Raw genomic sequence first — 17,957 nt, forward strand, 5'->3', positions numbered from 1 at the left:
ACACAGTCCATTCACATGAGATGCACGTAAGAGAAAAAAGATTAAGTTTGTTTCCTCTCCTATCTTTCACCCTCTAGACAGCTCTTGTTTAAGCTGCATGTCCTATGATCCCATTGTAGAAATGTGGACTTTGAGCCTGGTTGCTGAATTCATCCTCTGAAAATATCAATTCTCCTTTATTGTAAGAAAATAACAAAGCCCTTATTAGAATGTACAGCTTCCCAAACTAGCCAGGATGGTTTTATTACAAGGCAGCCACACACTTAGGCTGCACAGGAAAGGTCTTGTCTTTCCTTAAACAAACCAGCATTCTTCCTTCAGGACAGAAGAAAGAGCAATCTTCTCCTGCTGTGGCAATATACAGAACACAAAGCTAAATTTAGTTCCACTGAAGTCAAGAAAACTGTAGTGATTTACTTAATGCAGAACGTGGTCTAATGATCTTATGTTGACATATCAACATTTAATTTCAAAAAAACAGAAGACGCTATGAACAACTTGGATTCAAGGTAAAAGCGGAAAGCGCTTTCCTAGATATTTTGAGGAGAGAGAAAAAAATTTCTCCTTGTGTAAACAATTTAAATCACACATCAAGGGAAACGTGTGTCCAACTCACAGGGAAAGGCCTGAAACAGAAAGGGTTTGAAATTGAGAACGTTCAGCCTCCGCACGACTTCACCTGCAAGAAAGCTTTAACATCAGAAAGCCATAAAATAAATACAACAAAACCAAACTCTGTATTTCAAAGTTGCTCTTTTTAAAAAGTTTCGGTGAGCTACCAAGATTTAGAGGCAGATTCTGGGCATCTACAAAACTGCCTAACCAAGCGTCCATTCACCCAAAGTGTAAAAATCAAAAGTAAACCAGAAAACAAACAGTATACATACATATTTCACATCTCTGAGCAATGTGTAAGCTGATTATCCAAGCTTAACACCAAGTAAAGCCAAACTATTAAAAAAAAAAACCTGCAAAATATCCACCAAGTGTACAGCGCAATAAATTTTAAACCCTGAGCATTTTTATATAGAAAGGCAGCATGCAAGTATCCCAAATAAAATATACAAATATGAAAGGATTCAAAGCAGCAGAAATTTACTGTTAGCTAACTTAAAGGAAGGCAGGCCACCCATAAATCTAACAGTAAATATAATAATGATTTTCCAAGATTTATTTTGAGTTGCACAGGGCAGGCCTCTGCCTACAGCAATGTTGCTCTTCTAATTCAAACCCAACCCCCCCCCAACCCCCCATCACAAGTGATGGCTGCTTGGAAAAGCAGATGTGGTAACTGCTAACAAGCATTTGGGGGGGGGCACTGGGGATGCGAAAATTGGGGTAAGCGAAAATTTGCACTGCACTCACTGGCCCAATAAAAACTGCCGAATTCAAGTCGTTGTGGCAGGAAGGGGAAAAAATACCCCAAGAACTATCTCTATGTGAAGTAGCGTGCAAGCAGCACATTTTTCTCACTGCGAGATAAGCAGAACGCTGGTCATGAACACTCTAACGTGACTGACATTGAAGTCAGTGGGCTTAGACTGAAGTAACTCTGCATAGGATTGCACTGAAAACAAAGATAATTTCAGGTCGGTAGCTATGTTGGTCTGCGGTACCACAGCAGGATTTGAGACCAGTAGCACCTTAGGGACCTTCTTCATCTGAAGAACGGAGCTTGACTCTAGAAAGCTTATACCCAGAAAAGCGTGTTGGTCTCTAAGATGCCACTGGACTAAAATCCTGCAGTAAATAAAGTATTTGATAGATGATTAACCATGAAGAAGCTTCACGGTCTGGAACGGACTGAACTTACTTGGGTCTAAGACTATTCTATTACAGCATTTCACAAACATGAGGGGTCCAAGGATAACTGTGGTACATTAGGGGACATCAATGGGTCCCTTTTGTAAGGACAGGGATAAGACTCTCTCATGCTACCCAGCTAATGTGAAAACACAGCCCGCTCAGTTTTCCAACAAGGAAAGAGAGCCTCCTCCTCAGGAGGAGAATTGGCTTCCTCCTTTTTCGAGAGATAGGAGCTCATGGAGTTTGCCAGAACCCACATAGTCCAATCCTATATAGGGTTACTCTGCTTAGGATGGCATAGGAAGTCACACAAACTGGAGATCAATCCAGGACAATATACAATGTACTGATTGATCACTGGGAACCAATAACAAGGTACTCTGTTTGGTAGAGAGGCACCAAGGATATACATTCTCTAATGCAGCCATCACACTTACTTCCTGTATAAAACTGAACTGTTTTTCACTCTGCTTTCCAATGCAAAGCTTAGGGACTGAAAAAGAGACCTCTCTCTCTGTCCATAGACAACTGAAGACTGAAACTTTAGATTTTGTGTACTGTTGGTCTTTTTCTATGAGCAACTCTGAACATCTTTCCAGGCCTCATCTCACCCATGTTCAGCCAGCCTCCAGCTAGAAGTTTTTAATCAATAAGGAAACTGTCTGGCTATCTCCGGTGCAAAGTCCCTCCCAATCAAGGGGTGAGATTGGTTAGAACTGGGTCAGGACTTCTGACCTGTGACCCTCTGAGACTTGACCTTATAGGACATGTACAAACCACAGAAACACTTTTCATGAACTTGCAGCGAATGCGTGTAGCTAATAAGTGTCTCACTATATTGTTTTGAGGATGCAAGACTGAAGTTGCCATTGGACATATATATATATATTGGACACGCATGTCAACATAGGGCTATTCAACGTGGTGGGTGTGCTGGTGAGGAAAGAGGGCAGAAAACAGTTATTTAAAAAGGGGGGGGGGGTGCTAGACCTTGAGATGCTCTACCAGCATCCAACTATGAAACAAACAGTTGGAGTTACCCACCAGTGATGCTGAAACCAGCCATGGTCAAATGAGGGTAATATTTATGAACCTCTCTCAGTGCAAAAGGTGACAGAGGAAAACACTCTGTTTTTGTGAAATTCTTTTTAGAAAACTTCCATTCAAATGCTGAATTATGAAGGCAAAGTCCATTTTCCCCCACAGGCCACCGTTCAACAATGTTACATGTTTTGCCACATATTGACCAACCATACCACCTAAGCCTTTCAAACTTGGTTTCATGCAAAATGAGCTAAGTCTTTGCTATTTTCACAAGTGTATTGCAATAGCTTGGAAACAGAAACTGCAACTTAAAAGCTTTTAAAATTGCAGCATCTATTTTTTTAAATTATAGTTGGATTCTTCATTTCTCATGACTTCAGGGTAAAAAATTGATAGATATGAAAGGGTATATCGGGAAAATCTATGGATTTTGAACAAGCCAAACTCGATAAAAATAGAACAATGTTTAAAGACTAAACCTTTAAACAACCAAACATTCAATAACATTTAGAGCTGTCCACAATTTTCACAGAGGCTTGTGAAAGTATATGTTTTGATTCATCCCACATCCACAGAAAGTCAGCAGGGAAAAGGTATAATAAACCCTTAGAAAGGCAGTATCAGATAACACGCATAATAACCCTAGTTTCAGGGTGCCCATTAGCGCAAAAAGAAAAAAAAACACATTTTCAGCTTTCATTAAGTATACATTTTTATGGGCATTTCATTTTTAAATCTGCTGCTGAACAGAAAAAAATACTAAAGTAAGGAATTAGCATTTAAGTACTTGCTAATAGAAAAGCTCAGCTTGGTGACACTTCTTTTTTTTTTAAAAAGTAGAAAGATCTGATTCAAACAGCAAAGTCCTCTGCAGGATCCAAAAGGAAGAGGATTCTCTTGTCTCAGAACTGAAAACTGTTCTCAAACACCTACAACTCATAAAATTCTTTAGTTATCATTTTAACAACGACACATTGGCCAGAGTCTCTTTTGAGATTTCACCTGAAACAACTTTTAATTTTCCGTACCTGTCAGGACCACTTACCGGGACACTTATAGAAGCTTCATATTATTACATAACATACATGTCATTTTGCACACTAACATACCAAAAGATGGTAAGTTCCTATCCCAATAAATGTTGATAGCAGAGGAAGGGAAGGTAGGAATCAAGACTAACAAGCAAATGATCTCAGAGGCAAAATAAAGTCAGCTCTGGTTAGTGCTTGGATGGGTGACCACCAAGGAAGTTCAGGGTCACTACACAGAGGTAAGTAATGGCAGACCACCTCTGCTCATCTCTTGCCCCCAAAACCCCATGGGTCAGCTGTGACTTGACAGCACTTGACACACATACACAAGTCCATTGATTTCTATAGGCTCAAACTGGAGTAATTCTGCATAGGATTGCATGCTATGTGACTTTGGGCCTATCATACACTCTCAGCCTAATGTACTTAAGAGGATTATTATAAGGATATAATGGAAGAGAAAAGTAGAACCGTGCACATTGTCCTAGTTTCCTAGGAGGAAAGAAGGGTGGGATATAAACCGTGATGGTAGAGACATAGAAACATAGTATTTAAAACATACTCCGAGAGAGTCAACAATTGGCAATAACGCCTCTAAGCAAATACTCACAGAATCCTTCTATCTTGTCAGCTGTCTTACTCCAGGCTACCTGCCTGGTTTCCATTATGACTTGGATTGTCCTTCTTTCTGGACTGCTCTTCTTGAGGCTGTACACTGTCATGACGGTGCCCAGCTCCAGAGTCCTTTTGATTTGACTCTTCTCGTATTCCGGCAGCACTCCATAGTCATTGCTTTTCTTGGACATTTTTAGAGTACAAGCGACAAGTGTTCAACAGGCTGAAAGGAGAGAAAGAAAAAAACCACAAAGATGTATCTTCTTAATCACGTTTTTTTTCTTTTCTAGTAAGACAAAAAAAGTATTTCCTTTTAAAGAAAATGGAATGTCAAGAAATCCAACTTAGCTGGCATACCTTTAACTCTTGAGAATAAGGTATGCAGGCCTTCATTAATATCTGGTTGATGATCATAAATGTCTTAACTAGATTAGGTGCCTTTAATAAAAACCAGCAATTTGGCTGCTAATGGAAAAAGCAATATTTTATTTATTTGTTTATTTCATTAAATTTGTAACTCGTCCCCACAAGCAGGCTCAGAGCGGGTTATATATACTAGCCAACGTTGACTTATTACGTAGTGCTTATGGAATCTCATCATGCATTACAGAGGGGAGAAAAGCAAGAATCACTTCAGTTTATCAGTAAGATCCAGAGGAGTTAGCTGTGTTAGTCTGTAGTAGCAAAAATAGAAAAGAGTCCAGTAGCACCTTTAAGACTAACCAACTTTACTGTAGCATAAACTTTCAAGAATCACAGTTCTCTTCTTCAGATGCATCTGAAGAAGAGAACTGTGATTCTTGAAAGCTTATGCTACAGTAAAGTTGGTTAGTCTTAAAGGTGCTACTGGACTCTTTTCTGTTTATCAATAAGACACCAACTTTTCTTTTCTTTCTTTTTTTGTCCTTCATTGCAGCATTATGCAATAATCCATAGCAGAACTGGCATTCTAGCTCCAAGCCCTTCTGAGTATGGCTTGCCAGGTAGCACAAAAATCTAAAGTCTGCCAGTAGTTTCCAAGTCAACTCTAGCCTATGGCAACACAAAAGAGTAATACCTTACAGTTCAGTCTTTTAAATTAGGGATGTGCGATCTAGAGTTAGGAACTGACAAAACAGCCAGATTTATGCCAAGATGGCATAATCCAGCTATGCTGGTTCCCCAGGATGAAAAATTTATGTTTGTAATCTGCACAATTTTAAAATCTTGTTAATTAAACTGTAATGTTTTATGTCCTTGCAAGCAAACTGGCATTGCATTGTTAGCAGTCTGAGGAAATAAGGTAGAATATTCATTCATTCATTCATTTCATTCATTCATTCATGTTTACGTTATTTATAGTCCACCTTTCTCATTAAGACTCAAGGCAGATTACACAGTGTAATTCAATACAATCAATAGCTGATAGAGCATTCTACAAAGCCCACTGGAAGACTTATGAAGCTGCCATCCAAATCCCCTGGTGATGCAATAGAGTTACTGAACTGCTGCTTGACAGCTATCATTAACTGGCTGAAAGCAAACAAATTGAAACTGAACCAAGACAAGACAGAAGTGATGCTGGTTGGAAAATCAGAGATCTTAAAGGACACTGTGCGTTCCAACCTTTGATGGGGTTCAGTTGACTCTGGCTGACTCTGTTAAGAGCTTAGGGGTTATACTACACCCATCACTGCTGCTAGAGAAGCAAATAAATGCAACTGCCAAAAAGGCCTTCTCCCAATTCTGACTAGCCTGGAAGTTAGCCTCCCACCTTGACACGGCTGATCTGGCCACCTGGATTCATGCCACAGTAACATCAGACTACAGTAATGTACTCTACACAGGTCTCCCCTCAAAAGCTAATTCAGAGATTCCAGCTGGTGCAGAACGCTGCAGCTTGTTTACTCTCAGGAACTAGACGGATCATGCATATCATTCCCATTTTGCAGTCACTTCATTGGCATCTGATCAGTTACTGGGTTCAATTCAAGATCATGACTATCACATTTAAAACCCTTCATGGTCTTGGGCCTTCATATCTGTGTGACTGTCTCTCCCCCCACATTCCGCCATGGCAGCTTCACCCATCTGAGCAGGAACTTCTGCAGTTGGGCAAAATCAACAGCTGCCCCCCCACATGCTTTCTTGGTGGTGGCCCCCACCTTATGGAATGGCCTACCTGTGCCTGAGGAGGTCAAGAAAGCTCCCACTCTCCTGGCCTTCCACAAACCATGCAAACCTGAATTACTGAGGAGAGCTTTCTACCCAGATTATAGGACCGTTCTTAATAAACAGCTCAGAGGGATGCTTTGATAGGGACAAGGGCTAAATGCTATACTTATTAGATACTGTATGCTGATGCAGATATGTGCCACTAGGGAGTTTCTACATTGCCTAACATGTCGTGTAAATTAGTTATGAGTAGTTTCAAAAAGATTTCATCTCTATGCTTAACTTTGTGCTTATTTTCAAATTCTTTGCTCCGATTGTACCCTATTGTATATGTTTCACTGAATGTCCTAACTGTTGTTCATTATTATATTTGCTGGGTGAATGTCCCAACTGTTGACAGTATTGTATTTCACTTGCACTATATAATACGCCTTAGATCTCAGTGAGAAAGGTGGGCAATAAAATAAATAAATAAATAAAATAGGTCATAGACTGCAGAAATTTGAAAACAAGCAAAAAACAAGCTCTGACACAGAGCTGAAATAATGTTGAAACGAAACATAAGCTATCTGACATACCATAAACAGCAACACACAGTGCACAATAATAGTATTATCTACAGTCCCCATATTTTATCAGAGCATCTCTCTGAACCATTTCCTTACCGCACATGTAAACCTTCCTGAATAATTGATTCAGTTTTGCACAGTTTGCAGAAAGCCTTGAGAGTGGGAACTTCCCTGACTTCTTCAGGAAGGCCATTCCATAAAGTGAGGGCCACTACAGAGAATGTGCATGTACTAGCAGCTGCTGGTTTTGCCCATTTACAGGATGGTACCTGTGGAAAGCCCTGAACACGCAAAAGACTATCTAATGGCTTGTAATACTCATGCAGATCCAGTTTCCTTTCACCCACCTCACACACTGCACCATCTGCTGATTTCAATCCTTATGTCTCTTTGACATAAAATTATAGCCTTGATCTTTTGCTGTCAACGTTGCTGCTCTTCTTTGCTATTGCAGTCAAAGAGGTGATTGCTACATAAGTGAATCGCGGTGCTTCACAATACAAACAATGCAGAGACCCAGAAAACACCTTCTGACTGTGAAAAGTATGCAGAGCTATTGTGGCCTTCCTAAAGCTACAAAACTTGCAAAAGCAGAATCAGACATAGTTGTTGCTTTTAATGAAGCATTCATGGTCCTCGTGGCTGTGGGGAGAGTTTTGAACTCATAACTAACTTTCTACCTGTTCAATTTTTTTCTTCCATTAATTTCATGAGACAGAAAGACATTAATGTTGGGGGCGGGGTCTAGTGTTTCTTGTTACTGGTAATAATTACTCCGAACCAAACACTTTGCCCTTCCCTGTGGGGCATGTATTTCACCTAAACTTCCCAAGGGAAATGTTTGTTACATTTAATTAGTTATTCACTGTGGAAGGATGAACTCTTATTTCTCATGTGTGAGAGATAATTCACTCGACTCCATCGAACATTATATTAGCTTTGCAAATTAATCTTAATTATTCTTAGAATAGAATAGTTATATGTATTTTATGACAGATTTCAATGCTCTTAGAAGGAAGTAACTCCTCTTGGCATTGCCCTGTCGAACTGTTTTAACTCAACCAATGAATTCAACAGCACAGTCCTCTTTTCACCAAAAGAAGACAAACACCAAGTACTTTGTCCCGCAAACTGTGGGAGGGATCATAAGCTTCATCCATAACCATAATTACACCCTGTCAATTTTTTCTCAATAGGAAAGAGCCTATGAAATACACGAAGCAAAAGTGAAGAGGCTTTTGCTACAATTTATAAACCAGTTCAACCAGAAGATTTAGGAGTCAGCACTCTGGATTGGACTGCTGGGCAAGAGGACATCCATTGAAAGCAGAACACCCTGTTATTGATTTGTGGGTAAGACTATAAATCAGGGTTGTTTTCAATTTTTTGTGGGGGGGGGCAATGCCCACTACTAGGCTACATGATAATAAATATTACACTGCTTGATTCGTCCTTAACATTTTAAACAATGAATGCCACATTTTTTAAAAATTGTGGACTTGTGGAAGATCGTTTTTTGAGAAGAATAATACGGTAATATAGAAACAAGCCATTTCTGAAGCGACAAACCCTCAGAGAGTGTGATCTCTTTTTTTCCCCTTTTATAATGAGGAACTGAGAGGCAATGTGATATCAATACCAAGGCTGAACTGGTCTAGCCTAACACTTCAACGTGGCTTCCGATTAAAATAGTATATTTTTAGAGAAATACCCCTCATGTTCACCTTAACATCCTGAAGACACAGCAGGCTCTAGCAAAGTGGCAATAAAATGGTCATCTGAGGCTCCCCCCCCCAAAAAAAAGCAGTTTTAGTTGGCAAAGAGGTATGGAACAAAGTTTCTCACCTCCGGTATCATTCATGAGCACTGCAAAATGCTGGACCATGAACACACTTGACAACCTGCTTTGGCATATATGTCGCAATTCATCAGATTTCCAAAATGTATTTATTTTTGCTGCGTAACAAATACCATCAAGATTTCCAGGGTATAACCTTTCCAGAGTCAAAGCGCCTTTCATCCCTTACCTGACAAAGGGAGCTTTGACTCTGGAAAGCTTATGCCCTGGGAATCTCGTTGGTCTTTAAGGTGCTACTGGAATCAGATCTTGCTCTTCTGCGCCAGACCAACATGGCTACCCACCTGAAACAAGTATCATGAAACCGCAAGGTTCAAACTCAAATTTCAAGCCTTATAAAAACACATTTGCCTTCTTACGTCAGTTCCACATTCCTGGACATGAAGTTGCCTTATGTCAAGTTAGAGCCAAGCTACAAGTGACGCCTTACACAGGTCGGACACTTGTCAGCTTCCCTCAAGTTTTGATGGGAAATGTAGGCGTCCTGGTCTTGCAGCTGTAATGGAGAGCCAAGCTGTAAAACCAGGACGCCTACATTTCCCATCAAAACTTGAGGGAAGCTGACAAGTGTCCAACCTGTGTAAGGCGTCACTTGTAGCTTGGCTCTTATCAGACCAGTAATCTAGAAACAGACCAGCACAGCCACCTCTGACTAGCACAAGTTCTCTGAGATTTCAGGTACAGACCTTTCCTAGCCCTAAAACCCCTTTTTTTTTAACAGTCTGTTTTATACAGTTCTGTTTCCTGTGTGAAACTGGAAAATCCACTTGCAAATGATCGCTAAAGTGCATTAGAAGTGCATTACCCAATATGTGTGAAAGCAGTTTTAAAGCGCAAAACTAACCAGGATGGAGGGGGTAATCTAATCCTTTGCATTTTCATACTGAAAATTAGCCTCACCAAAGTGGTTTTGGCCCTGCTGGGGAAAACTTATGAGTACACATAAGCTTCCCTAACAGGAGGTAAAAGCAGTTTGCGAGGGTGATTTTCGGGGATGGTCCAAGAGGATTAAATGGTCCTCTCCCACCATATGAATCTGCCCCCACCCCACCCCCACCCCATTCCAGCAACAGGTTAGTATAAACAACCCAACAAAACTAAAAGGATCAGAGTTTGGTCTAAGCTACGGGCCTTTCCTACTTACTTTCCAGTTGGCTCTCACATAGCATGCAACCATTCATGAAAAGTAATAGGAAAAAGTGATTATTGTCTACTGGAATCCTCCTCCTCTACTTAAAATGACAGGGGAACAGAAATAACTGGAAGTCAAAAGCTACTCCAGCCACAAGCCACAGTGTCTCCTCCTTCTCTTCATCCTTTTCGCTCACCGCTGTTCATTACTAGCAAGTTCTTTCAGTTTCCTTGTTAATAACCTGACTGACCCCATGTCACTTCTTTCTTTTCCATAACCTTCTTTTTCAGTCTAACCCCCCCCACCCCATTTCTGTGGTTAACACAATTGCCCAGATACTTAAAGACGTTTCTGAAAATATATTGTTTTCTTGGCAATGCATATGTATGTTACCATTTTAACAAAATATAGAGACCAAATATTTTGATATCTAAAGTCTCACTTTGCTGTCTATTGTGCAGCTTAGGAATGAGAATCATAAATCAAACCACAGTTTTGGTCTCCACAGCTCTAGTTCTATATTTATTATTATTATTATTATTATTATTATTATTACTACTACTACTACTACTACTACTACTACTACTACTACTACTACTACTACTACATTCGATTTATATACCACTCTTCAGGACAACTTAACGCCCACTCAGAGCAGTTTACAAAGTGTGTTATTATCCTCGTGACAATCACCCTGTGAGATGGATGCAGCTGAGCGTGCTCTGAGAAGCTGTGACTGACCCAAGGTCACCCAGCTGGCTTCAAGTGGAGAAGGGGGGAATCAAACCTGGTTCTCCAGATTAGAGTCCTGCTGCTCTTAACCACTGCACCAAACCAGTAAGATGTTTATAATATTGCATTCCCCAAATGCTAAGGGCCTAACTCTAAGTTATATTTTCTCTGCCTCATTTCCAAGTCCTTCACAGGGATTTTCCATCACACAGGCTTTACAAGTTCTACGCTCAGAACAGAATTCCCAAGTGTGTGGGAGCCCATTTCAATCTGGGATCATAATATATGAAAAGGCTTCAGCCTTTATTCTAGCACCATCTTCTCAATCTGAAACAACCCTGGGAAATCCATATTTGCCCTATTGAGGAAACTCATATGGCATAATGCAAGTTTCCCCAAAGGGCAGCTCCCCGAGGCCATTTAAGATAAGGAAAACAGCACTGGTGGGGGGGGGGGTGTCTTAACTCCCTTCTCCCAGGGCACCAAGGTCCCAGTCCAAATAATGCCCCTGTGCACCTGGGAACTGAGGGCCAAGCTACACATGACAAATGACACTTGAATGGCAAGTGTATTTCTCCCTGTTCACTTGCCCTCCACTCAATCCACTTGCCGTTCAAGTGTCATTCGTCATGTGTAGCTTGGCCCTCAGTTCCAAGAACAGAACTCACTAGATCCTTCCAGCAGATCCAGAGAGGACTCAGGGGTGATGGAACAGAGTTAGGCCCTCAGACAGGCATCATCTTAACACAAATCAAGATTAAAGTTATTTGTCTGATGGGACAAATTATAAGTATTCTTTCCCATACAAGTTTTCTACAAAGTAATTTTAGCCCTTCTGACTTTCAAACAAACTGACTTTCACGTCAGTTTGTTTGAACGCCTCATCAGAAAAATCCACCCAACATCTGAAGGGAGCGATGATTACGTTCTAGACAGCAGGCACTGAGAAAAACTGGCATAAACTAAGAGGCGGTCAAAATGGCCGCTGGACAAGAGGCAGCAATATTAAAAAATGGAGCCTGAAGAAAATCAGCAACAAGGCTGCCAGATCATGAGAGAAGTACAGCAGTCAGATAGGGCAAGACAAAGACAGAAGGGAAATGGGTGAGAAGTCCCCTATTCATGTACCTGGCTACTATTGCCTTTCTTCCTGTAGCTTTCCCAAAACATTTGTTTAGTACAAAGACGGCAAATCAGACCTTCATTACAGGAGGCACTGAACTGGCACAGTAATACTGCATTGGCTTTGACTGCTACACCCCACTAATTTGCATTGGAACCTGGAAAGACAAGGAAACCCGGGAAAGCATTAGCTAGATAATAACAGGAGGAGTTTTGAGAAATCATCGACCGAGTCATCCAATTCTCTTCTCAACCTAGGCTGTCCAAGTTAACAAACCGCTCTTGTACATGTGCCCACGTACACATAGAGCAGGACTGAATGATTTAACCAAACACATGCAAATATTCAAAGTGTGGTTAAATTTAGTTTGAACAAAAAAGAAGTAAACTTCTTTATAGTGCAGGCTTTGATGTTTTTGGAAGCCATGGTGTAACATATAATTTCTACGGGCAAAAAAACTTGTGGTAGTTTTTTAGTGTTATTTTATATATTTTATTATTGTTCCTTGATAAGCAGCCACTTAGACAGTGCCAAACTTGAATGCCAACTTCAAGGCACGTCATGTTCCCGTAGCTGCAGGTTAGGATTCCATCAGCGGCCCACAATTTACAGTGAACACATGTACAATCTGTGTACAGTATACAGTTGATTGTTCTTTGTATGTGCATTGAGTAGTTCTCATGTTACAATCAACATATGAACAGCTGAACCAACCCCACATTTCTCCCAGTACTGGCCCCCCGTTTCCTTCATAAAGTGAACACACGTTGGCCCTGTCTTTCAAAATAGACATACAAATGTACAGGCAGGATGTATTTCTGTTCAATATAGCTTGTGGACAGGGCTAGCATTTGCATTCGATATAACATGTGGACAGGATAACTCTATTCCTGGCAGAACTCTTCATGCAATGGTGATGAATTAAATTACCTATGTTAAATACAGGCAGAACCAATCTAACAGGCTTTGATTTATGCTGGCTTCGACTATAGGGCCCTATTAATTTGCACTGGAACCTGGAATATAAGGATGGTTGGGAAGGTGCTACCTACGTAACATCTTAAACAAAGAAGATACATATATGAAGTCAAAGAAAGTAATTTATATCCCCACAATCCACGTACATCTCTGTGGTCCATTGACAATTTTGATTAAATTCAATGGGGCGGTCATATAAAATTAGGCCTCGATGTAAGGCCAAGAACTCTGAGGAACACATAAGGATTTTGTACTACATAGATTACTTAATCAATACAAGAAACCTACAACAGAGAACTTTACCATGGTCAAAGGGTTCCGTTTAAGGGTACAACTTAAGGCCCTCCAAATTACAAATCAAAAAGAGTCCAGTAGCACCTTTAAGACTAACCAACTTTATTGTAACATAAGCTTTCGAGAATCACAGTTCTCTTCGTCAGATGCACTAACCAACAATAAAGTTGGTTAGTCTTAAAGGTGCTACTGGACTCTTTTTGATTTTGCTACTACAGACTAACACAGTTAACTCCTCTGGATCAAATTACAAATGAATAAGATTAACAACAACAACAATATATTGTTGAAGGCTTTCACAGCCGGAGAGCATTAGTTGTTGTAGATTTTCCAGGCTGTATGGCCGTGGTCTTGGCGAAACGTCAGGAACTACAATGACAAGACCACGGCCATACAGCCCGGAAAATTTACAACAACTAACATCAACAGCGTTTGATTTTTATACCGCCCTTCAGGACAACTTAACTCCCACAAAGGCTGTTATTATTATCCTCACAACAATCACCCTGTGATTGCTGAGAGAACTCTGAGAAGTTGTGACTGTCCGGAGGTCACCTAGCTGGTCTCAAGTGAAGGAGTGTGAAATCAAACCCAGTCTCCAGATTAGAGTCCTGCCATTCTTAACTACTGTACAAAACAGCAACCAGATTTTGGATCATCTTCCGGTCCTTTATACACAATAGGGCAGGATTCCTAGTTTTTAAAAAGTTGTTTGCAGCATTACTCATCCAAAATCAAAATCCAATTCCCCCCCACCCCACAATCCACACAAAACTTTTATTGGGACCAGCTACAACGACACAAAAGCATGTGCCCAAGCATCTACCCTGAGGAAGTGTTCTTGAACATACTTTTGAACACATTTTTGAGTCACTGTCGCTGGACCCAATAAAGTATTATTGGATTATAGTTTGTTTTAGGGATCTTAGTGCAGTCTTTCTAGTCAATATATATTCAACATCAAACAAAAAGTTTTGTAAATAAACTACCAACTACTTGAAAACAAAACTGCATCTATAACTAAAACAAATCAGGGGCCCAAGGGCACCTTGAAAACTAAACAAATTTATTCCGGCATAAGCGTTGTTAGTCTTCAAAGTGCCACTAGACTCCTATTTTATTTTTATTTTTTTGCAACTGACCGACAAAGCTACTGATTGGGTTACAGATTATTCTACTTTTGCTGTTACTTGGAATTAGGTAACTGCTCTCTGTAATAAAATTCTTCATGATTGTTAGCATAGAAGATGATCCCAAAATATAATTTATCTGATCTTTAATGAGTCCTGTCCATGAATTAGTCACAATGTGACTGACACACATCTTATAAAAAGTATCCACCATAAAATACACATACAGTTTTAATTTTGAAAAACAGCTACTTAACATAATGGCAAGACTTTGCTTACAACTAGCTAATAAATAAGCATTCAAGTATTTTTTAGGAAGTCTGTCAAGCATCTTTAACAAACCAGACTTTCAGAAATGTTAAGAGGGAATTGTTAAGAAGGGAATTCCCAATCTGGGGAGCACCTTGCAAGAATACTCTGCCATTATTTTTTAAAATCTGGGGCAAAGATGGTAAAAATTGACATCCTTAACTAGCCAAAACTATTGTGACAGGAGAGAATATGCTCAGGTTTTGGAGAGTTTAATGCTCACAACTACTGCAACAGAAGTCAGGAATCTTAACCTGTCGGAAAATAGGAAATTGTTCTTGCATCAAAGCACACCTATGTATAAGCATGACAGCTGTTGTGCACAGAGGTGAAATATATTTCAATGTATTTCAGATTTTTGAGCAGCAACATCACCTTCTCTGCAGCCCAAGTCAAACGCTAAGAACAGATGATGTTTTTCCAAAAAAAAAAAGTGAACATGCCTTAACGTCTTCACCCAGGATTATTTTATCAAGATGACCAAATACTGGAGAGGAAGGTCTAAGAACAAACAAGGCACACTCTCCTAGCTGCAGCAGTTCCACTGTACGGTATTCTCATTGTTTCACAAAAGGAGCTTCTCCCAACCACTCTCAGGCACTGCATTCAGACATCATGAGAAGCTCCAACTAAAACAATTATGTACATGAATGATAGAGCGAGTGTAAATAACGCTGTGGAATTACGCTGTGCTGATTAGAGAGGCAAAAAGTTTTATTTGAGGAAATTACATACTTGATAGGAAAGAAGGGAGAGAGAGATCCTTGCTATCTGACTACATCTTGCAGAGAGAGATAAGAAGTGTGGCAGGAGAGAGAAGCAGGATACTGCCCTGTTTAGCCCAATAGGAGACAAGACAAGGAAATGACCCCCAGGAAACAAGAGAGGTGCTGCTCTCACTGTCCTAACTAAGTGATCCTTGCTGCCCCCTGCATGGTAGGCTCTTCTTCCTTCTTGCTGCTGTTGTACACCAGACATTGCTATTTCCAACAATGAATAGGGTTTGTCGCCATACCTATTTATTTTCTTCATTTATACCCTTCCTTTCTCCCCAGTGGGAACCCCAAGAGGCTCACACTGTTTTACACGCTTCTATTTTATCCTCGCTACAACTCTGTGAAATGGGCTAGGCTGAGAGAGTTCAACTGACCCAAGGTCCCCTTGGCAAGCTTTCATGGCAGAGTGGAAATTTGAACATGGTCTCCCAAATCCTCGCCCAACACTCTGACCACTACACCACAGTGGCTCTCGTGCACGTGCCTTCCTCTTTTCCCACTCAGATCATGGTTTGAAACAAAACTCCGACTTCTCTTGATGCCTGAATACAGGCACTGGGCTGAAGCAGAGTTTGTTTCATTCTTGTTAGCCAGGGTTGTAAACGATGGTTTGATCCAAGTACAGAATCCTGGCTTGTGAAGAAAAAAACCAGTTCAGACGATTAGTTCCCTATTATGTACAAATGCAGGCAACGTTTTTTCCAGGCCAACAATCCTTCATTGTGCTCCACATGAACAAGTAAGGGGGGCAAGGTAACGGTAAGCTTTTTTCATGTACATCTTCACTTAACTGGAGATTCTGAATGCAGCCAGAAAGTTTGGTGGGCTGGCACTGCTCCTTTCCAAGAGCAACCCAGAGAGCTTAAAGAGAATCTGTGGCTTGTCAATACACAAAAAGTATTATACTGAAACATTGCAATATTCTACGCTGCGCACACACTTTCACCACATTCCTTAAAGAAAGGACCAGCTTCTATGTTCACATATTTCTATTTTTATTTCCTTCACTCCGTACCTAAATTGGCATGGTGATAAGCCATCTATTCCCTATTGGTGAAAAGGCTTAGGGGGAGGTAGGGCAGGCGGCTGGTTTCCTTCCCTCTTTTTTGCAGCAGAGCAGAGAAAGCACCTTAGCCATTCTGCAGGGTTGAGAACAAGGCTTACAGAGATTTACTTATCTGGAAACTTTATTTACGGCCTTGCTGTTCAAGTGCTCTGAAGGTGATTCACAACAATACATTCAAATATTAAAACTTTAGATTAAAGAAGTTAAGCAGCAGCAAGATTCAAATTCAAATACTGGGGTAAATAAAATATTTTAAACTAAGCAATCAGCTAGATCAAAATTTAGCAGCATGGTGGACCTTTCCAGACAAGCTACAGTACAAACAGCAGTACCGTTACAAGCAAAGGCACCTAAAACCAAGGCCATGCGGAACACCTGTTGCTAGGAACTGGAAGAACCCGGGTTCAAATCCCTACTCTGCTTTGCTGGATGACCTTGGACTGGCCAGTTGTCTCTGCCTCTATGCTTCAAATGGTTGTAAAGATAAAAAGGAGGAAGGAAGAACGCTGCAAACCACTTTTGATCCCCATGGGGAAGGAAAACAGGGTGTAAACGTCTACATAAATAAAATCAGGGCTTTTTTTCAGCTGGAATGCGGTGGAACAGAGTTCTAGAACCTCTTGAAAATGGTCACATGGCTGGTGGCCCCGCCCCCTGATCTCCAGACAGAGGGGAGTTGAGATTGCCCTCCGAGCCGCTGGCAATCTAAACTCCCCTCTGTCTGGAGATCAGGGGGCGGGGCCACCAGCCATGTGACCATTTTCTCCTAGGGCAACCCACTCAGTTCCAACACCTCTTTCCCCAGAAAGAAAGCCCTGAATAAAATAGCAAAGATTTGATCATACAGAGGTCATATGCAAAGTGTTCCCCTCCCTCCACCCTTTATTAGTCCATTTAGAGGAGGGCACTTCCATATACCTGTTAAAATGATTACCTTGAAAAAAAGGTTAACTCACTTCTGGGAAGGGAGGAAGAAAGTGAGAGAGAAGGTGATGTGAAGCAACCACAACTTGCTTTGGGATGCATGAAGACATTAAAAAAGAATGACACAGAACATGTACAACAGCAACTCCCCACACCCTCCAAGAAATCATCAGCTTCTCTAGGAAGAGAAAAGCATTTCCAGTGAAGACTTGATCCCTGGAATTGTCTTTTAAAAAGCACAGTTAACAACACGGCAACAGAAAAAGAACAAGATGTGATGCATTTGCAACCTGCATCTTTTTTATTTAGCTAAAACTCACTGACCAATGCGATTAGTTTTTAAAGAAGTGGCAGAGTCACTACAACCTCTTTGGGAATGTGACGGAAAGCAAAGAGCATGTAGTATGTATCATTTA

The 17,957-nt window shown here is 40.6% G+C and overlaps 1 protein-coding gene across 1 annotated transcript in view; it reads right to left on the reverse strand.

Moving 5' to 3' along the window:
- The window catches only part of PLCG2 (phospholipase C gamma 2), an 85,990-nt gene that overhangs the window by 66,083 nt on the left and 1,950 nt on the right, over nt 1-17,957 (reverse strand). The window contains exon 2 of the mRNA XM_055000409.1: nt 4,492-4,719. Within this exon, the coding sequence (XP_054856384.1) occupies nt 4,492-4,687 (196 nt within the window). The 5' untranslated portion in view covers nt 4,688-4,719. The remainder of the gene's footprint in view (nt 1-4,491; nt 4,720-17,957) is intronic.

This window comes from Eublepharis macularius, chromosome 16 (genome assembly GCF_028583425.1).
Source record: "Eublepharis macularius isolate TG4126 chromosome 16, MPM_Emac_v1.0, whole genome shotgun sequence".
Taxonomy (NCBI): Eukaryota; Metazoa; Chordata; class Lepidosauria; order Squamata; family Eublepharidae; genus Eublepharis; species Eublepharis macularius.